Source organism: Rhea americana, unplaced genomic scaffold (genome assembly GCF_003343005.1).
Source record: "Rhea americana isolate MKP2758 unplaced genomic scaffold, rheAme1 scaffold_32, whole genome shotgun sequence".
In the NCBI taxonomy this organism is placed as follows: Eukaryota; Metazoa; Chordata; class Aves; order Rheiformes; family Rheidae; genus Rhea; species Rhea americana.
This window is the reverse complement of record NW_028186446.1, coordinates 2484441-2501320: the sequence shown is the minus strand read 5'-3', so window position 1 is coordinate 2501320 and position 16880 is coordinate 2484441. Positions and strand designations below refer to the sequence as shown.

Below are 16880 nucleotides of genomic sequence, written 5' to 3'. Positions count from 1 at the left end.
TTATATGCACAGCACTTCATTAATGGATTATAAGGTGTACTCCCCTGTCTCAGTGAAGTCAACTCCTCAAATTTTAGAAAGGCATACTTTTTTTCCTCTTTCTTGTTCCATCTCACAGATACATTCAATTACTACGGTAGAATTGTGTGTAGAGGAATAACATATAAGAAATGCATTGCTATTTCAGTGAGCGATGGAAAGATTTTACTTTACTCAAACATACTGGAGTGCCAGGAAGTTGTTATGACCAAAGAATACATAGGGGCAAATCACAGATGACAAAAAAATAGTGATTAGGGGCAATAGGTGCAAGATTCAGCATTATAACATAAAAATATCACAAAGGCAGAAAATTACAGAACAATAATCTTGAAATTAGTAGCAAAAAAGCTTACTTAATGTGGACAGGGAGCCATTGCAGGAATTCAAGGAACAGAGAATGAACCAAGATCAAAGACATTTTGCTGCTGCATTTGCCTAGTATTTCTGTAAGGAATACAAACCTATAGCTGAAGCTATTATACAGTTCTTTACAGTTAAATGACTTAATATAAATAGTAAAACATGACTTTTAATGCTTCCTTACTCTTACTTTCCTGAAGTAACCTGAGTAATAGACTACTTATTATAAGGAAGTAATTTGGAATAAAAGCACTTAATAGTGTTCTGTAAAAATAATTTGTTGGATAGCTACATATATCTTTTCCCTAAACACTTGTGCTTATTTTCTTTTAAGGACACTACCTATTTTTCATATTAAGAGCTTCACTCCTACAATTTTTGGCAAGTTACCTGCACGTTGAATTTGCAAGGTCTGGAGCTCCAGTTGATGCATTTTTTTAAGATCATTCATCTCTTGTAGATGACTATGCACAAGTTCCTCTTTAAGACTGCGAAGTGCAGTCTCTTTTTCTGCTTTCATGTAATCACGAACCTGGTCTACGTGCACTGAATAAACCAGGGACAGACAAATGCGCTGTGCTTCCATCTGTAGCTGTAAATCAGTCTTTGAAGAAAAATAGACATGTTATAAAGAGTGAGAAACAAGAAAAGAGCATCCAACTTCCGTTCATTTTCAAAATTAACAGTAAACGCATGGAACATAATAAACAGATTGAATAGAATCACATGATATGCTTAACTTCCATTTCTTTTCGACACTCACATCCAGATACTCTTTAAATGAAAATCACATACACACAGAAATTTTTATAGTGGAACATTAGAATTTCACAAGCGTCACAAAACCTGACTGAAAATGTCAAGGGTTTATCATGTGAATGAGTACTTACAGGGTGAAAAACTGAATGACAAATAAAATGTATCCTGAAAAAGTTTTCATCTCTTCTACTTAAGTTAAGCATTCTATCAAGATGTGAAGTGTTACAAATGTCTTCTCCTGCTCACCTTTTTTTTGTTTGTTTGTTTGTTTTTGTTTTGCTTTAATTAAATGCACTGGAAGAGTATTTTTTTCAATGAAAGATAGCATCCTTACAGGTACTGACTATGGTTACAATTCTGGTCATTCTTGTAACCACTTTCAAACATTGGCTACACTTTGCCACACACAAGCACATRCACGCAGTACAAAGCAGCTAAGAGAACAAATATTTAACAAATTTCTGAATACAGTCTCCTACAACTTTGCTTAGATAAATTATTTCTGAACATACCTGTTCTGATTTCAATGAATCCACTTGCTGCTGAAGCTGATTATTTTCACTTTGTGTTACTGCTATTAATGATGTTTCATCAGTCAGTTCCTCTGTCATCTCATGCAAATGTTCTGCAAGAAACTGCTGTTCTGGTTTCAAGATTTGCTGAACTTCCTTTCCTTTTGCTACCTGATGACTGATATCTTTATCTGAGCCCAGATCACCTGCTACATTTACTGCTTCATCAACTTTACTGCTTGGACCAGATACGGTACTTCTACTTTCAGATGCTGCAGTAGCAGTCTTTAGAGCTTTTCCTTCAGAGCATTTTGTCTTATGTTCAGTAATATCGATATTTCCTTTCTGAGTATGGCTAATTTTGACTTCTAGTTCTTTACATTTTGCTAGAACTTGTTCTTTCTCATGTTTTAAGGATTTAACTTTTTCATTTAAATGACAAATTTCACTATGCTTTGACTTCAACTGTTCAGAAAGATCTGAAAGTCGCAGCGATAATTCCAGTTTCTCACGTTGGATCACCTCAAGCTTTTCCATAAGTTCTGTTGCATCTTTCTCAATAACTTCTCCAGCTTCAAATGTGTCTGCCCTGTATATCTTATTTTCTTTACTATCTTCAAAACTAGAACTTTTAGTTTTCAATAAAACTGGTCTATGGCTTTGCAAGTGTTGAAGTTCTTCACTCAGAGCTTTTAGTTTAATTTTATACTCGGCTTCCTGCTTATTCTTGTTCTCTTCTAAATCAGTTTTTGTCTTCAGAAGGCTAGCACATTCTTCCTGTAGCTCTTTAAAATTAGCTTCAAGTTTTTTCTCAGTAAACAAAAAGGCATTCTTCTGCCTTTCAAAATCCTCTTTGAGTTGACTGTTTTGTTTTTTAAGTTGCTCATTTTCATTAATCACCTCTTCTATTCCTTTTTGCAAGTCTAGATTTTCTGCCTTGGAACTAACAGAGTCTTTGAAAATGACATTTTCTTCAGAGCTTACCATCATCATATTTTTCAATTTCTCTTCCAGATTTTTGTTTTCTCCTTTAAGAAAGTTATTTTGTGTTGCAAGTTCTGAACACTTTTCATTAAGGCTCTCTTCTCTCTCCTTCATTTGTTTCTGCATCAACTCAGTTTTACGCTGCAACTCTTGGACTTCCTGCTCAAGGGTACCTTTTTCTTTTTCTTCTTGCCTAAGTACCTCAATCTCCTTCTGCAGCTCATGGATTTGAAGTGACATTTCTTCAGATTTAGAATTTACAATAGACTGCTGCAAATCTTTTAGCTTTGAAATCTCCAAAATCAATTGATTTTGCTCTGTGATTAAGTTCTCCTTTTCAAGCTGAATGGTTTCTATCTTTTGACCCATTTCATTCTGTACCCCATCTAACTGCTGTTTATAGTGTATATTCAAGTTATCTTTAAGGCTTTCCATGCTTGCCATGTGTTCTTTTTTTAAGTCTTCTCTAAGCCTGGACAGTTCTTCTTCATGACTAAACAGAAGCTGTGTCCTCAGTCTCTCTAATTCAGCTTCTTGAGACTCAGCCATCCTGTCCAAAACTGCATCCTTCTCCCTTTCTAGCATTTCAAGTTTTATTTTGTAATTTGTGACCTCTGCCTCATGTTTTAATTCTAATTCTTCCCTGAATTCAGAAGCAGAAGCAAGTTGAGTTTTCAGATCTTCAATCACAAACTCATATTTTTCAGCTTCATTTAATCTACATTCCATATCCATTATAGTTTGTCTGGCTCTTTGAACCTGCTCTCTTGAAAAATTCAATTCTTGGAAAAGATCTTCAAATTTAGTTTGTTGAAGAGACTTCTCTGCAGAAATGACTTCCATCTGTTGTGACAATTCTTGCTTTATTTTTTCTCTTTCATTATCAGCATCTTGCAATTTCATGTTCAATTCATTAATTTTAATATTCATTAAATGCATTTGATCTTTATTAACATTATCATTTGAACATAAACTTAAAGTTTTCTCCAGCTCTACTTTTTGTTGAGAAAGCCGTTGTTCTATTTCTATTGCATGTTGCTTAATTAATTCTTGCTTCATTTGTACAATCTGCTGGCCATGCATTTCATCTAATTCAGCCTGAAGTTGTGCCAGTCTCCGTTGTGTTTCCAGTTCCATCCTTTGCACAATGTCACTTTCAAACTGACTGTCTTTGTAACATCGTTTCTGAAGTTCTTCCACAGTTCCCATTAATTGTTTTATTTCATCAGAACATTGCCTTTCTTTCTGTTTGTAGGTGGTAAGTTCAACTCTCATATTATTTATCTCCTGGGTCTTCAGTAAAATCTGTTCTTTTAATTCTTCAAGTAATTTACTGGCATCTGATAATTTTTCCGTAAGCTGAAATGAATTTCTTTCTTCTTCTCCCAGTTTTGCTTCCAGCTCTTCAATTAGAGCTTCTTTTTCTTGCAGTTTACTCAAATCTTCTCCTTCGTTTTTCTGTTTTTCCTTTAAAAATAAGTAAAACCACATTCCTATTTTTAGTTTGTTATTTGAATGTATTAGAACATTATATACTTACCTATTTAAACATGATGCTTTTCTTTAAAAAAAAACACAGATAATAAAAACCAAATCTTAGTTATTTGTTGCCTTATTTTAGAAGATTCCTCTACATTTGGGATAAGTGTCATTCCAAAAAGAAAAAAAAAAGAGAGTCTTTACTGTCATGCTCTGATATTTCAAAAAACATTTAGTCAAATTACTAGAAAACTTTGTCTTATGCCACTTTTAATGACAATCAAATTTCCTTTTTCCTTTTTTTTCTCTCTTAAAGCTACTTTGAGATATTTTCCATGAAGTTTGTAAAATGTGCATGAAGAAATGACAGTACTCTTTCTTTAAGACAAAAAGATTGCTCAAGCAAATTCTGACAGGCTGATATTTAATAAAGGCATTCTAATTCCATGGTGGTATTTAGTATAGCTTTATCATTTCTGGTAAATAATTTTGCAATATTTTAAAACATGATGTACAATATTGAGATGAGTACCTCAGCTCTAAAGTACACACATACTATGGGTTAGTGTGTTAAATAAAACAGATGTGGTATTTAAAATACAAAATATTTTGTATGCAATACATGCAACACACCCATCACTAGTGCTTTAGTCCTTAGATTTCAAAGAAACTACAAAATCATTAAAAAAAAACGAGACTAGAAAAAGAGCTCTTTCTACTAAGAAACATACCATTTCGTATGTTCTAATTTTGTCTTGAAGATGTGCAATCTGTGCTTCAAATTCTTCGTTCTTTTTTTGATAATTCTTCAGCAGGCATTCTTGTTCTTCTAGTTGTTGCTGATGTGAAAGGATCTGTTGTTTGGCTTGCAATAAATCAGCAGCTGTGCAACTATGGCTGGAGTTCCTTAGGGCTTCACTTGCCTGCAACTTGTGCATTAAAAAATGAAACCTAAAATATATCATTTTTCAGAAACGGCTTGTACCACAGAAAGAGATATGACCTCTACTTTCTTTTTCAATATCAAGAGCCCAAAGACTATTAGAAAAGTTTTGTAGTTCTTTTAGAAGCAGCTGAAAAAGGTTTATGTTATTGGAAAAGCCAGCCAATAGAAAATATTTAACATGATATCATTTTATGGTCAGCTAGTACAGGACAGTAGAGTCTCAGAAAAAACTCAAAGCTATAAAATTAACTAGTTGTAATTACTGTCCATGAAATCAGCATCATAATAATATAGATTCAAAGTCTAGAACACAATCCACCTAAAGCTCATAAAAGCTGTATGAAGTGCTTAAACAGCACAAAATACTAAAACACTGAAATGCAACAGCATAAGTTGCAGTCACACAAATAAAGAGTCTCCATGGCRTCTGGACATTTTTTGAACAAATGGTGAAACTTAATTTTATTATTTAAGTTACTGTCTAATAATACCACAAGAGGTAGATTTTATCAAAAAGTCTAGGACTGGAGTATGAAATGGTGGCCCTGAAAATTCAATGCCTGTTTTTACTGCAAAWGGAACAGGACAGATTTCACCCCAGCCTTTGAGAACAGTAATTACACACAAGTTTTCTTCCCCCCACTCAAGACAACTGCCGCCATCCAGTATTTATCAGCAGCTGCACACTTTCCCATATACTAGGAAAACAGATTAATTTTGCATTATTTATAGTGATCTAGTGCAAGAAACAAGGTGCAATAATGGTAACTGTGACTGCAGATCTACACCAAGGGACAAACTCTTCAAAACCGCATGTTAAATTCCATGTTTCTATACCACAAAGTCATTGATGGATCCTCTGAAGTGACACCAGTTTTCACACCCAAGTAAATATTGCTAGTGTTATGACTTACATGCTGAAATTGAATTTGCAGTTTTTGACTTTGTTCAGTAAGCTCTAAAAATTCCCTCATAGTTTCATCCTTCTCTTTCCGTGCCTGTTGTAGATTAGTAGTGAGCTGCGTGATAATGTCATCTCTTTTTTTGATAGCAGCTTCAAATTCTTGCAGCTATGAAAGAAAATGAAATGTAAATTAATAATGCACATCAAAGCCATAGACAGAAGATATTATTAAGTTATTCCAGTTAAATAGGAATATATCTTCCCTAGCCTCTTTTTTATTCAAAAGACATTACACAGATCTATTGGAGCATTTATATTTTCACAAACTGCTTTTGCAACTGTTTTAGAAACAATTTTTTTTTAATCATTGACCAGTATATGAGCTCTCCATAAATATACTTATCAAAACATAATATGAACTTTTAAGCTTTAGCACAATATAGAATTTGCATTTAGAACTAAAGAGCATGGCCCTGTAAATGAACCAGCATAAARGAAGTCAGGGTATCTACTTACAGTACATCAGCAACTTTGTGGCAATTACCAATGACCACACACTTTTCTGACAATAAATACAAATTATGTTACTCTCTCTGAAAGTAGAATAAATAGCATTCATTGTACTAAAAACATATAAGTAGATACCATGAGTATCTTACATTGTAAACCCAAGAAATTCTGATTGAATAACTGCAYGAGAAAAACTCAAATTGCAAGATCTGCATGGTTACTTAGTAGATGAATCTCATTTTGTAATGAAACAGAAATGATTAAAAAAAAAAAACAGAAAAATTCCTTTGAAAGTGTTGTATTTTTTTTAAGATTACATTCAGGCAGTCATAAATCCTACAACATTCTTTGGGAGTATATTTCATATGAAATATATATGTTATTTACTTTAAAGCATTTTTTTGTTTGAACTCATTATAGAAAAGACTAGAAGAAACTTCAGAAAAACACAATGTCTCTACATATCATACATTCCTTGAACATTAGCCTTCTTCTGTAACTATATTCTGTAACTTCTGAAACAGTATTGTTTAATTATAATACTTCCACATAAAGCCTACTCATTTACTGGGCAGGAACATTATTTAGTGTCATCCATAAAAACAGAGGCCTTTTAAACAAGCCAAACTATGCAAAGAATTTGAGAAAATTAAAATTCTTTTTAGAMTACCATAATGATTTCCTACTTTAAAAAAATCTGCATCTAGTGGAAAGAAAAGAAATTGCTAGATGCTTGTATTAATACAAACACAGGAACAGATCAGACACTTAAGTGTGTCAAACCTTTCCTCTTCCATCTGTTCAATGAAATTAAATAAGCAGATTTATCTGTTCAAATCCATACATTACTATATCATCATTATCAACTTTTTAAATCATTCTTTTTCTTTGACAAACAAGCATACAATGCATCTTCTGCACCTCTCTCCCTTACAAATCTTTTGCTTCATCTGAAAAATAAACCATATGCATTTTTCAGTTAAGATACAATGCACTGTACCATTATCACATAAAATATATGCAACTAAAATCTATCTAAAATATTATTGTATCACAGTCTATTTTGTTTTAATATAATTTTATTTTAAAAATAGTATTCATAGCCATCTAAGAATCAAACTTGTTTACTTTCAATTTTTTCAGGAAAAAAATAACAGTAGTCACAATTTTGAGAAAATAAAATTACAGTTATATTCTTTATTACACTATAATTATGACTATTCTGTTTAGCACTACTGATATACGATAAGATAGAAGCTAAGATTGACTTAAAATGCAACATCAGAGATGCATCAATAGACACAGCAGTGTTAAAGCACTTCCTCCTCCAGAGTAACAACTTAAAGATCATTCTAATATGGTAGAAAACATGACATCTATTTTCACAGATAAAATAAAAATGAGAACAGTAAAAAACTTTAACCCTGTAGTAACAATGAAGGTGAAAATGAATGAACTATTTGTGCTCTATTTTTGTTCTTTSTTTGTGTTCTATTGTACCTTGCAAAACAAAGAAAAAGGTACAATGACATGACCTGAATTCAAATTACAGCAAAAAGAGACMAACAATATATGAAGCACAACAAAGCACTGAATTTAAGCTTTGTAGCACCTGCTTATATTAGAAACAAAAGTATTTGATATTCTGTATTTTAAAATCTAACTATATATTCTGGTGGTATTTGTAGTATTTTATATATATGTGTGTGTGTGTTTGTGTAATATATATTTATATTATATATATATTTATATATTTTATATAAAAAACCCTTCTCTGTAATCCTCAATTATTAAATGTTTATTAAAATATCCCAATCAGTTGCCTTTTATTTCAGACAGTGGAGTCTGATGTACAAATATTGTTTTGATTCATGGACCAACTCAGTAATCTCATTCTTTACGAAGTAAAAGCTGATTCTGTATTTGATCTCTGAGATACAAGGTTTTAAAGACAYGCAGTCTTTGCAAAACTAGAGAAGAATTTGGACTTTCTTAAAGAAAATTATTTTTCCATTCCTGAATCAAATAAAGTCACTGCGAAGCAACAAATCTTAGTCATAAAATACAAAGCAAAAGGACACATGATGAAATCACCATTCAAAGAAACACAATGCATGGTAGTGATTAAAAGAAATTGTGTGTAATTCCGCATCTCACATTGACTACCTTCTGAACAGCTCCCACTAAGTGTGAACATTTTCAGGTGATAATCTACATTTTCCATGTAACCGAGTAGCAAGCAGAAAGCAACATAAGGTAATTATACCTGTTGCAATCCTTCTGTACCATATGCTGCCCTCATTTCTTCTATCTCTCTGTTTAGCTCTTCAATCTCTTGCTGTTTCCCAGCCAATTCATTCTCCATCACCTCTAGCTGCATCTGAGAGTGCTGCGTTCCATGCTCAGAACAAATTTCTCCAACTCCAAATTCTTCTTCCTAAATCAATCCAAGTTCCTTAACATCCCATTTTTTATGTTTTATCAAGATGAGTAAACTCAAATATCAAATTCTGTATCAAACACCACCTTAGAACATTAACATACAATACAGCATCAAAGAGCTTATTGCTATAGTAACCTCTGTCAGTATAATTCACACCTCAGAAGCATCGACATGAAGCATTTCTGCAAGTTTTGCTTTGTAGTATCAGCCTTAATAGAAGTACTAAAATGTTTGGTATTTCAAGCTTAAAGATACACTATATTAATATACAACAAGCAACATAGCTGCAGAGCATAGCATGCAAAATAAAGTATTAGTCAGCAGCATAGCTTCTGTTCAAAACATTTTGCTTAAGGTTTTTAGTATTCACCATTAGTATTACAATTCAATTTGCAATACTGTACCCTGATTAAGTCTGCAGGTATAGCTGTTCTTGTCACAAAACTGCAACCATTTACCTGTATAAAGACAATTTCTAAATATATTACTATTTAAAATAAAGTTTGATTTCTATTTTCTGTTCATTTGAATGTTATGTGATGATTTCTGCAGACCCATGGGAATTTTTATGCTATAACAGGCTAAAAAAAAATCTCAAATTACAAAATCAGATACCACTATGTGACAACATACACATTGGGAATTTAAACATTTGAAGAAAACAAAGGAATTCAGATTTAAAGGTTATGCAAAGCTTTATACTTTGAATGATCAAAATGCTGACTATTGCATTTAACCATTTTAATTAAATCTGCTTAATATTTCTCTGTATTATTAAACTAAATTATGTTCTTCAAAAAGATATTCACATACTCCAAGATTTACTATTTCTGAAAGACACTAATTTCTCTATAGTGAATGAAAGACAATACCATAGAATCTCATGGAAGGAATTGAAAGGAATTTTTAAAGTGGAAAAGGCAGAAATAAAATATCCAAAAAATCACATTTTCTCTTTCACTCACCTAACGTTGCAACCCCTTTCAGCTCCATTTCAAAAGAATTTTGGTTCTACGGACTACACACACCAATAATGATGAATTTCCAAAATGTAAGCACAAGCCAAAGTACCAGTTGTAAGTAAAAAATAAAAATTCAAATGCAAAAAAATATTCTGTATACTCAGGAGAAATCTTAAGACACACACATGGACTTTTAAAACAGTAGACCAGTGCTTTAAAGAAAGCAAGCAAGAACAGCTGTATCTCCCCTTCAATCAAAAATAATGATGTTTGGGATGTAAAGATATCATAGCATTTCAGACCCAAGTATTTTATATTAAGGGGAAAAAAATAAATACTGTCTAGAAATCTTCCATASACTAGATCAGGAATTATTTAAAAAGGACTATCAAGTCTGAGGAAATCAATAAGTTACCCTACATGGAAGTATATCGTTATAAATGGGATCAATACAGTCATCGAGCTCGTGTTAAAGAATGAATAGACCCGCTTGAGATGTGAATTTACAGAGCTGACACAGTGCTCTTTCAATTCCAGACTTCCYCCCAAAAAAGGAAGATAACACTGAGAGACTAATACTCTATTTTAGAAAGAACAAAACTGCAACCCAGGCAACTCATAGAGGCACCGTGTATCATTTGTGTATTGCCCTGTTGCTTGCTCTACATTCAGACAATATACAACAGAGCCCAGTACCAAGATCTTTACTCAGATTTTGGCTCATATCCCAAATTAACACTAGTAGTTAATAAAAACTGCTATGAAATGCTACCTTTCCTTTTTCAACTCCCATTTCATTTAAACTTAACTGATGAAAAAAGATGTAGTGTATGAGTCTTGTAATCTACCACACTGCACCCACTTCTGTGTGCAACACCAAAGATTCTTAGATGCTTTATAATAAGGGCTACCACAGAACATAAAAACCTTAACTCATCAGATAGTCTAGACTCTTCAGCACCTGAAATTTCTATTAAAAAAAAATCCCTTTATGAATAAAAGGAATTCTGCTATACAAATTCAAAACAATTGTCTAGGAAGCTGGAAATTCTGCTTCATTTGRGCAGAAACCTAAGAGCTAGTAACAACATTTCAGTCCATTCTCTTTCTCATCTCATACCTTTTCATTTCAAGTTTTTTATGCCTTTTGGTAAAGTGCAAGTCAAAATGTGACAAGAGAGCAAACTGTACAAGTCAAAACAACATATCAGAATGCCAGACTTTTGGGAGCCACATGAACAGGCTAGCAACTTTAGGCATGACCAAAATTTCACTGCATCAGAGGAGATAGATGACTGTCTGAATACTAGTTTTTAAATATCTTGTTTTAAAATTAATTGTTCACTCATTTGTAATATTTAAAGTCTACAGTCCAGATACCAACTTAGCACTGACAGGAGTCTGCACAAGGCTTAATGGACTTCCATGATTTTTCTCCTGGGCCCAGTGTTTTGCCTGTAGAGGGCTCTTCTGCAAGCCTGTAAATACTACTGATGTAGAATTTCCTAATTAACAACTTCTTTAAAGCTTTGCAATTCACCTTTAAAGCTGAAATCTCCTTACGCCTTACAATGTGCCTAGATACCCCAGCATGCTACTAATAGTCTCTYTACAGAAACAATCAAACCACAAAGTATTTTAAGGTAAGCRAAATGAGTAATAAGAGCTCATGATATAATTGCATAATTAATAACCACAAGGCAAGGAGAGATACAATTTTACAACACATTCAGTATTCAGAAGTAACTAGGTGAACAGAATAGATTAAATAACTGAAGGTTATTAAGTCCCTTAAAGGAAGCTCCAACTTTTCTTCCTTCATTGTATTTTCAGAGCAATTCACAGAAATAGTATTTATTAGCATAAAATAAAATATATTTTAGTATGCTTTCTAAAAACAAAGGTATAGCTTATATTACTTCAGTAGTAAATGTTAAAGTCAAGTGAAAGCTTTAAGCTTCTTCCAAGAAAATACAAGGAAAAACAACTCATACCACTAAAATAAGGCAGTGATTCGCAGCAATTGCCACCAGAGGCCAGACTTAAATTTGTTAAAACATAGCACTTTACTAAAGAGCCAGCTTTTCTCTCAGTCCCTTAATGCTTTCAAAGATCTGAAACTGTATTTCAGAAAGAGCAGTAATAATATGTCTAACTACTTATAACATTAATCTTAGTACTACAGAGATTTCTCTTTATAAATTCCAAATTCCTGTTGAATGTAAATCAATACTTAATGTCCAATCACTGAAAACATAGAAAATACTTTAATGAATGAAAACAACATAATCATTACAGACTGGCAAGCAGACTTAGCAGATATTCAGAGAAGTGACAGAAGAAAATTGATCGAAAGACTATATTTACAATAAAATTCCTTCAAGACAAGAATTCTGACAGAAGCATTCACTGGTTCCTTTAACTTTGCTTAGGCTAGATTATAGTATTTGCTTATGTCTGATAAGTCTCTCAAGAAGGAAAATATTTGTTTTATCCAATTCCTCATGAGAAGGGGCCGATGAATTAAAACCACATGGCTTATTTTACTGAGTATAATAAAGCAAATTATTTATGATCTTTTTCATTTTAAAGCATGACAGAATAATTTTTGACAAAAACCACTAAGAGGATACAGATGTTTTAAACAAGGGGGGGAAAAAAAGGGATGAACAGGCCTATATTTGCGCAATGTGTGGTTTCTTAGCATTCAAAAAAAATTCATATATCTGAAACAAAGGAATAGCTCAAAAATTGATATAACTTAATAATTACGCTGTTATACGCAAGTTTTAATTTCCTCTCATCTTCCTCAATTAAAAAGGTTTCAGATATCTTCAATTATAGGATRGTTATGAATGTAAATAAAGATTTTAATAATAAAAGTGACATTACAAGCTGACACAAACTGCACTGAAAGTTCATTGCAGTACCTTAAACACAGGCATTCTTAAACGTGTTGTTTGCTCACGGCAGACACCAATCAATTGTAATGCAGTGGAAGCAAAGCAATGTACTGGAAGACAGCAGCTCTCATCACTTCAATTTGTTCTTCACCTGATTTAGTATCATTTTACTGCTCAAAAGTTCCTTATTGCCTACTTATTTCTTGGAACAGAATTCACAGAGAAATAAAGTAACTTTTTGCAGGAATGAGAATTAGTAGTATCTAGAAATGCAAGCACACCAATCTGTCCTGGCATTTTTTAGAAAAYCTGCAATTTTTTAAAAAAGGTCCAYTCAGAAAGCAGTCCAGCTGTAATTCTATCATCTTTAGTATCTGAAAAATTGTTCCCTAATATAATCTGCGGGCATCCACAGAAATCTGAAGAACGAAGCACTGTAAAAATGCCATCAAATTAGGTTAGATTTTGAAGTGTTTAGATGAAGTCTGTGAAAAACCATTTTCAAATAAGAGCTTTGAATTCAATCGATATTAACAAAATACTAAAAATCAGAAACACAATTATAATGAGACATTATGTCACAGCTTTTGTGTGTTTTGTCTCTTCATGAAGAAGTATCTTCTTTCTGAGCTTTTGGTACAACATTGCTTCTTAAAACTTCAGATACGATCAAAATTTCTAGCCATATTTCATGACACATTATATTTCTCACTTGAAGAGATAAATGAACACCAATGCCATTGTCAAGTGTWTCCAAGGGTTCATTCTTCACATATTGTATATTCCACTGAATCGCAGTCACATACTGCGGTGATACACACTCTAAAATATTACAGGGAGGTCACAGCAGTTGTTCAAAAGTGTATTTGTTTCACTCCCAATGGCAAACTGTGTGCATGTGCTGCCCTATCATCTTACCATACCTCAAGCAAACGGCAACTGATAGGAGCTACTGGGGGTGGTGGTGGGGAGGACAGAAAACAAACCCAAGAGTCGGTCAAGAGACTAGAACTGGGAATAAGTGAAGACAGAGCCTTTAAGTTGAGAAACTGAAGTCCTCAAAGTTTTCAAGGCACTGTCTGCTGCAGTTACTGATTTCACTTCGTCATCATACAAATATACCAGCAGGTCAAGTCAGAGACATTTTTCTGGTATGGAATAAAATAGTTACTCTAAGGTGTGGTCACTTTCGCCTATGAAAGGCTAACTCAACTGGGGAACAGTACGTATTTTACAACAAATTCACTTTAACAACGGAGATGTATTCATTTACTTGTTCCCCGCTCACTAATGGCCCAGCTTAAGATTCTGGGATGTGTTTTGCAGAAGCGTTTAGCACAGATAGCTGCAAAACAAAAACAAGACTGTCWTTACAGAGAGCTAATGATTGAGACTCCTAAAAGACTTTTTTAAAGTTAACAGAAGTTCRTAGAACACTCAAAAACTGTCAAAAACTGTAACAAGGACTGTTTTAAGAAAGCCATAGGGAAATTAAGAATTCTAGATTCAAAGTAGAGGTTCGATATCGTACGAAAACAAAGATTAGCTTACACGTACTACGTGAGATAAGAGCACTACGTGACAATGAAATTAAAGATTAATTTGACGTGTGCATGCCACAGGGATGAATAAAGGCAATCTAAATTTTTGCAGTTCTTATTTCCTTAGTGTTTGTAACATATTCCTCTATTATTTCTTCTTTGTGGTAGAAAAGAAATGGAAAAACTATGTAACAGTTTAGCTCAGTTTATAGAATCATTTATCTGTCCCCAAATTATACAATTCTTATATTATGGTAAAGTACAAAYGGAGAAAGGAAATTCTTGAGAACTAGAGCAGCCTCAACATTCAGTGCTGCAAGTCTTATGTAAGTATCGGAAAACTCAGCACAAAACTACAAAACAATCTGAGGAACCAAGATACACGATAGCAAACACATTCAAAATTAACTTCTTTTTATTTAGAAAAATACATATTCCTATGTCCATTTAATAGGAAAAATATGAAGCATTTTAAATTTGAGCTACTGTTGAAGCTTTTAAAGTAGAACAACTACTTTGAGCTATCTTCCTGAATGAACAGGGTTTTTTTTTTTATTTCCTCATTAAAAAATAATCAAATCATTAAATAATTTTCAACAGAAAATTAGTAGAAATTATGCACAACCACAACTTCAACGGCAACACAAAGCATTAATGCAACCATAATGATGAAATTGTTACAACCATTCATAAATCTCCTATATTGTTCATTATAGGAGCCAATATTGTTGATTACAGTAGTCATCTTACTAAGCAGCTGACATAATCCTTTCTTTAATGTTAATGCTTAATCATACTTGTAATGACAATACCTTCATGTTGTCTATACCGTGATATTTATTTTATTTCCTCCTTTTTTGGAAAACAGTCCACAGAAATTTAATAAACATGCAAAAGAAAAGTTAGAAGAAATTTTAAAATGGAAAAGTCTTACTTTAGTCTTACCTCAGAACTGTAATCTTCTACTGTAGTGGAAATTTCACTTTCAGGCTAAAACAAAATATTAAAATATTTACAACGATGGCAATCTAAAAATACTTATCAAGACATATTCCATTTACTTAAAGACGTAGACAGTATTTGAATATATTTCAGATATCGACAAGTTTGAWTAGAATCTATATAGAGAAACACACTTTGACTTTCTTGCCATCTTAGCTAAAAAGAAAAAGTTACTTTGGTATTCAACTTTGATCATGGAAACAGTACAACTACATGACAAATCATTCTAATGAAAATGCAACATACTAGTATAAAATAATATTCTGGAAATGTAAGTTATAATATTTTTTAAAGAAATAAGGAATATCAAGAACAGGACTTTTCTCTGAGTGTAATTTTACCTAATTAGGAATTTTGTTAGCCTAAGAACATCAGTAATATATTGAATGACATTATGACATTGTTAACCATGCAAAAGTTTTGATGGTGACTAGACTTCTGAAACAATCTTCTGTCACACTCATTCTCTTTCAGCTTCCATGGAAGCTAAGAAACAAGGACAAAGACTTAAATCTTGCATTCTAACATACAGGAATTGGACCAGCTGAAAGAAGGAAGCCATATCAACATTAAAAATGGCACATAAAATGCTTGATACAAAGCATCAGGTTTCAGAGCAAGAAATTTGTAGRAAAACACGCAAAATATTCAAAATACCTACAAAAGGTGTGTTCTTGGGGAAYGAAAAAATTATTCAACTCAAAATTAATCTTAAAATGTAAAACTACTTTAGCAAAAAACAAGTGTAGACAATTGAACTTACTCAACACTCACTTAAATCACCAGGCTCATATTAGATCAATCTGCTTTTGTTATTGAATTCTCTTAGGTACATTTTCAAAGAAGCAATCARCTTTGCATTATTAAAGATAAGTGAAAGCTGGATCCTCTGCCACAGCTCTCTCTCTGGTCACTTCTGCTGTTTTATGGAAGAGCCCACTGGGCTTGATGGAGARCAGACTCCCCATCGTGGATGGGTAGCGTGTGCCAAGCGGTTCGGYAGCTTCTGCGTTTAGCTTGGCTGCAAAAGCATTAAGGCCACCTCTCTGCTCATGAGACCCCAMTTTATAGGATAAAAATAAAATCTCTGCAGACCTCTATTTTGTCTTTTATAGTTAAATTTCTCTAAGGAGATAAAGAGAAATAATTCTATGGATCTAAATGAATTGTTTTATTTTGCAAACTACAGATAAATCAAGCACTAAAAATTTTCTTATGAATTTTAAGTTCTGACATTTCATTAGCCACTTCTGCCTGATAGGATCTTTGGAGACTGTTTTTCACATCTTAAATATCCTATTGCATTTGTACATTAAATCACATCAAAAATCTTAGTCTTTGTAAGTGTTAACTAAATGTTGAGTTCTTGCTACTTACAAATAAATAGGTAAGGAGCTGGGAATGTACAGAAGACTTTTAGTTTCAATAGTGAAAATAAAATCCTTAATAAAAAGGTACTAACCCAGAAACAGCTGATACTYTCAAAACTGAAAACCCCTAAGAATCATTCACTAAAATATCTGTGCAAAAAGC

At 32.9% G+C, this 16880-nt stretch overlaps 1 protein-coding gene across 1 annotated transcript in view; it reads right to left on the bottom strand.

Moving 5' to 3' along the window:
• The window catches only part of AKAP9 (A-kinase anchoring protein 9), a 93638-nt gene that overhangs the window by 67449 nt on the left and 9309 nt on the right, over positions 1 to 16880 (bottom strand). Inside the window, exons 2-8 of the mRNA XM_085310565.1 lie at positions 15291 to 15335; positions 9344 to 9397; positions 8763 to 8933; positions 5997 to 6152; positions 4868 to 5065; positions 1674 to 4124; positions 793 to 1006 (exon numbers count right to left, since the gene is read on the bottom strand). Coding sequence (XP_085166691.1) covers positions 793 to 1006; positions 1674 to 4124; positions 4868 to 5065; positions 5997 to 6152; positions 8763 to 8933; positions 9344 to 9397; positions 15291 to 15335 — 3289 coding nt within the window. The remainder of the gene's footprint in view (positions 1 to 792; positions 1007 to 1673; positions 4125 to 4867; positions 5066 to 5996; positions 6153 to 8762; positions 8934 to 9343; positions 9398 to 15290; positions 15336 to 16880) is intronic.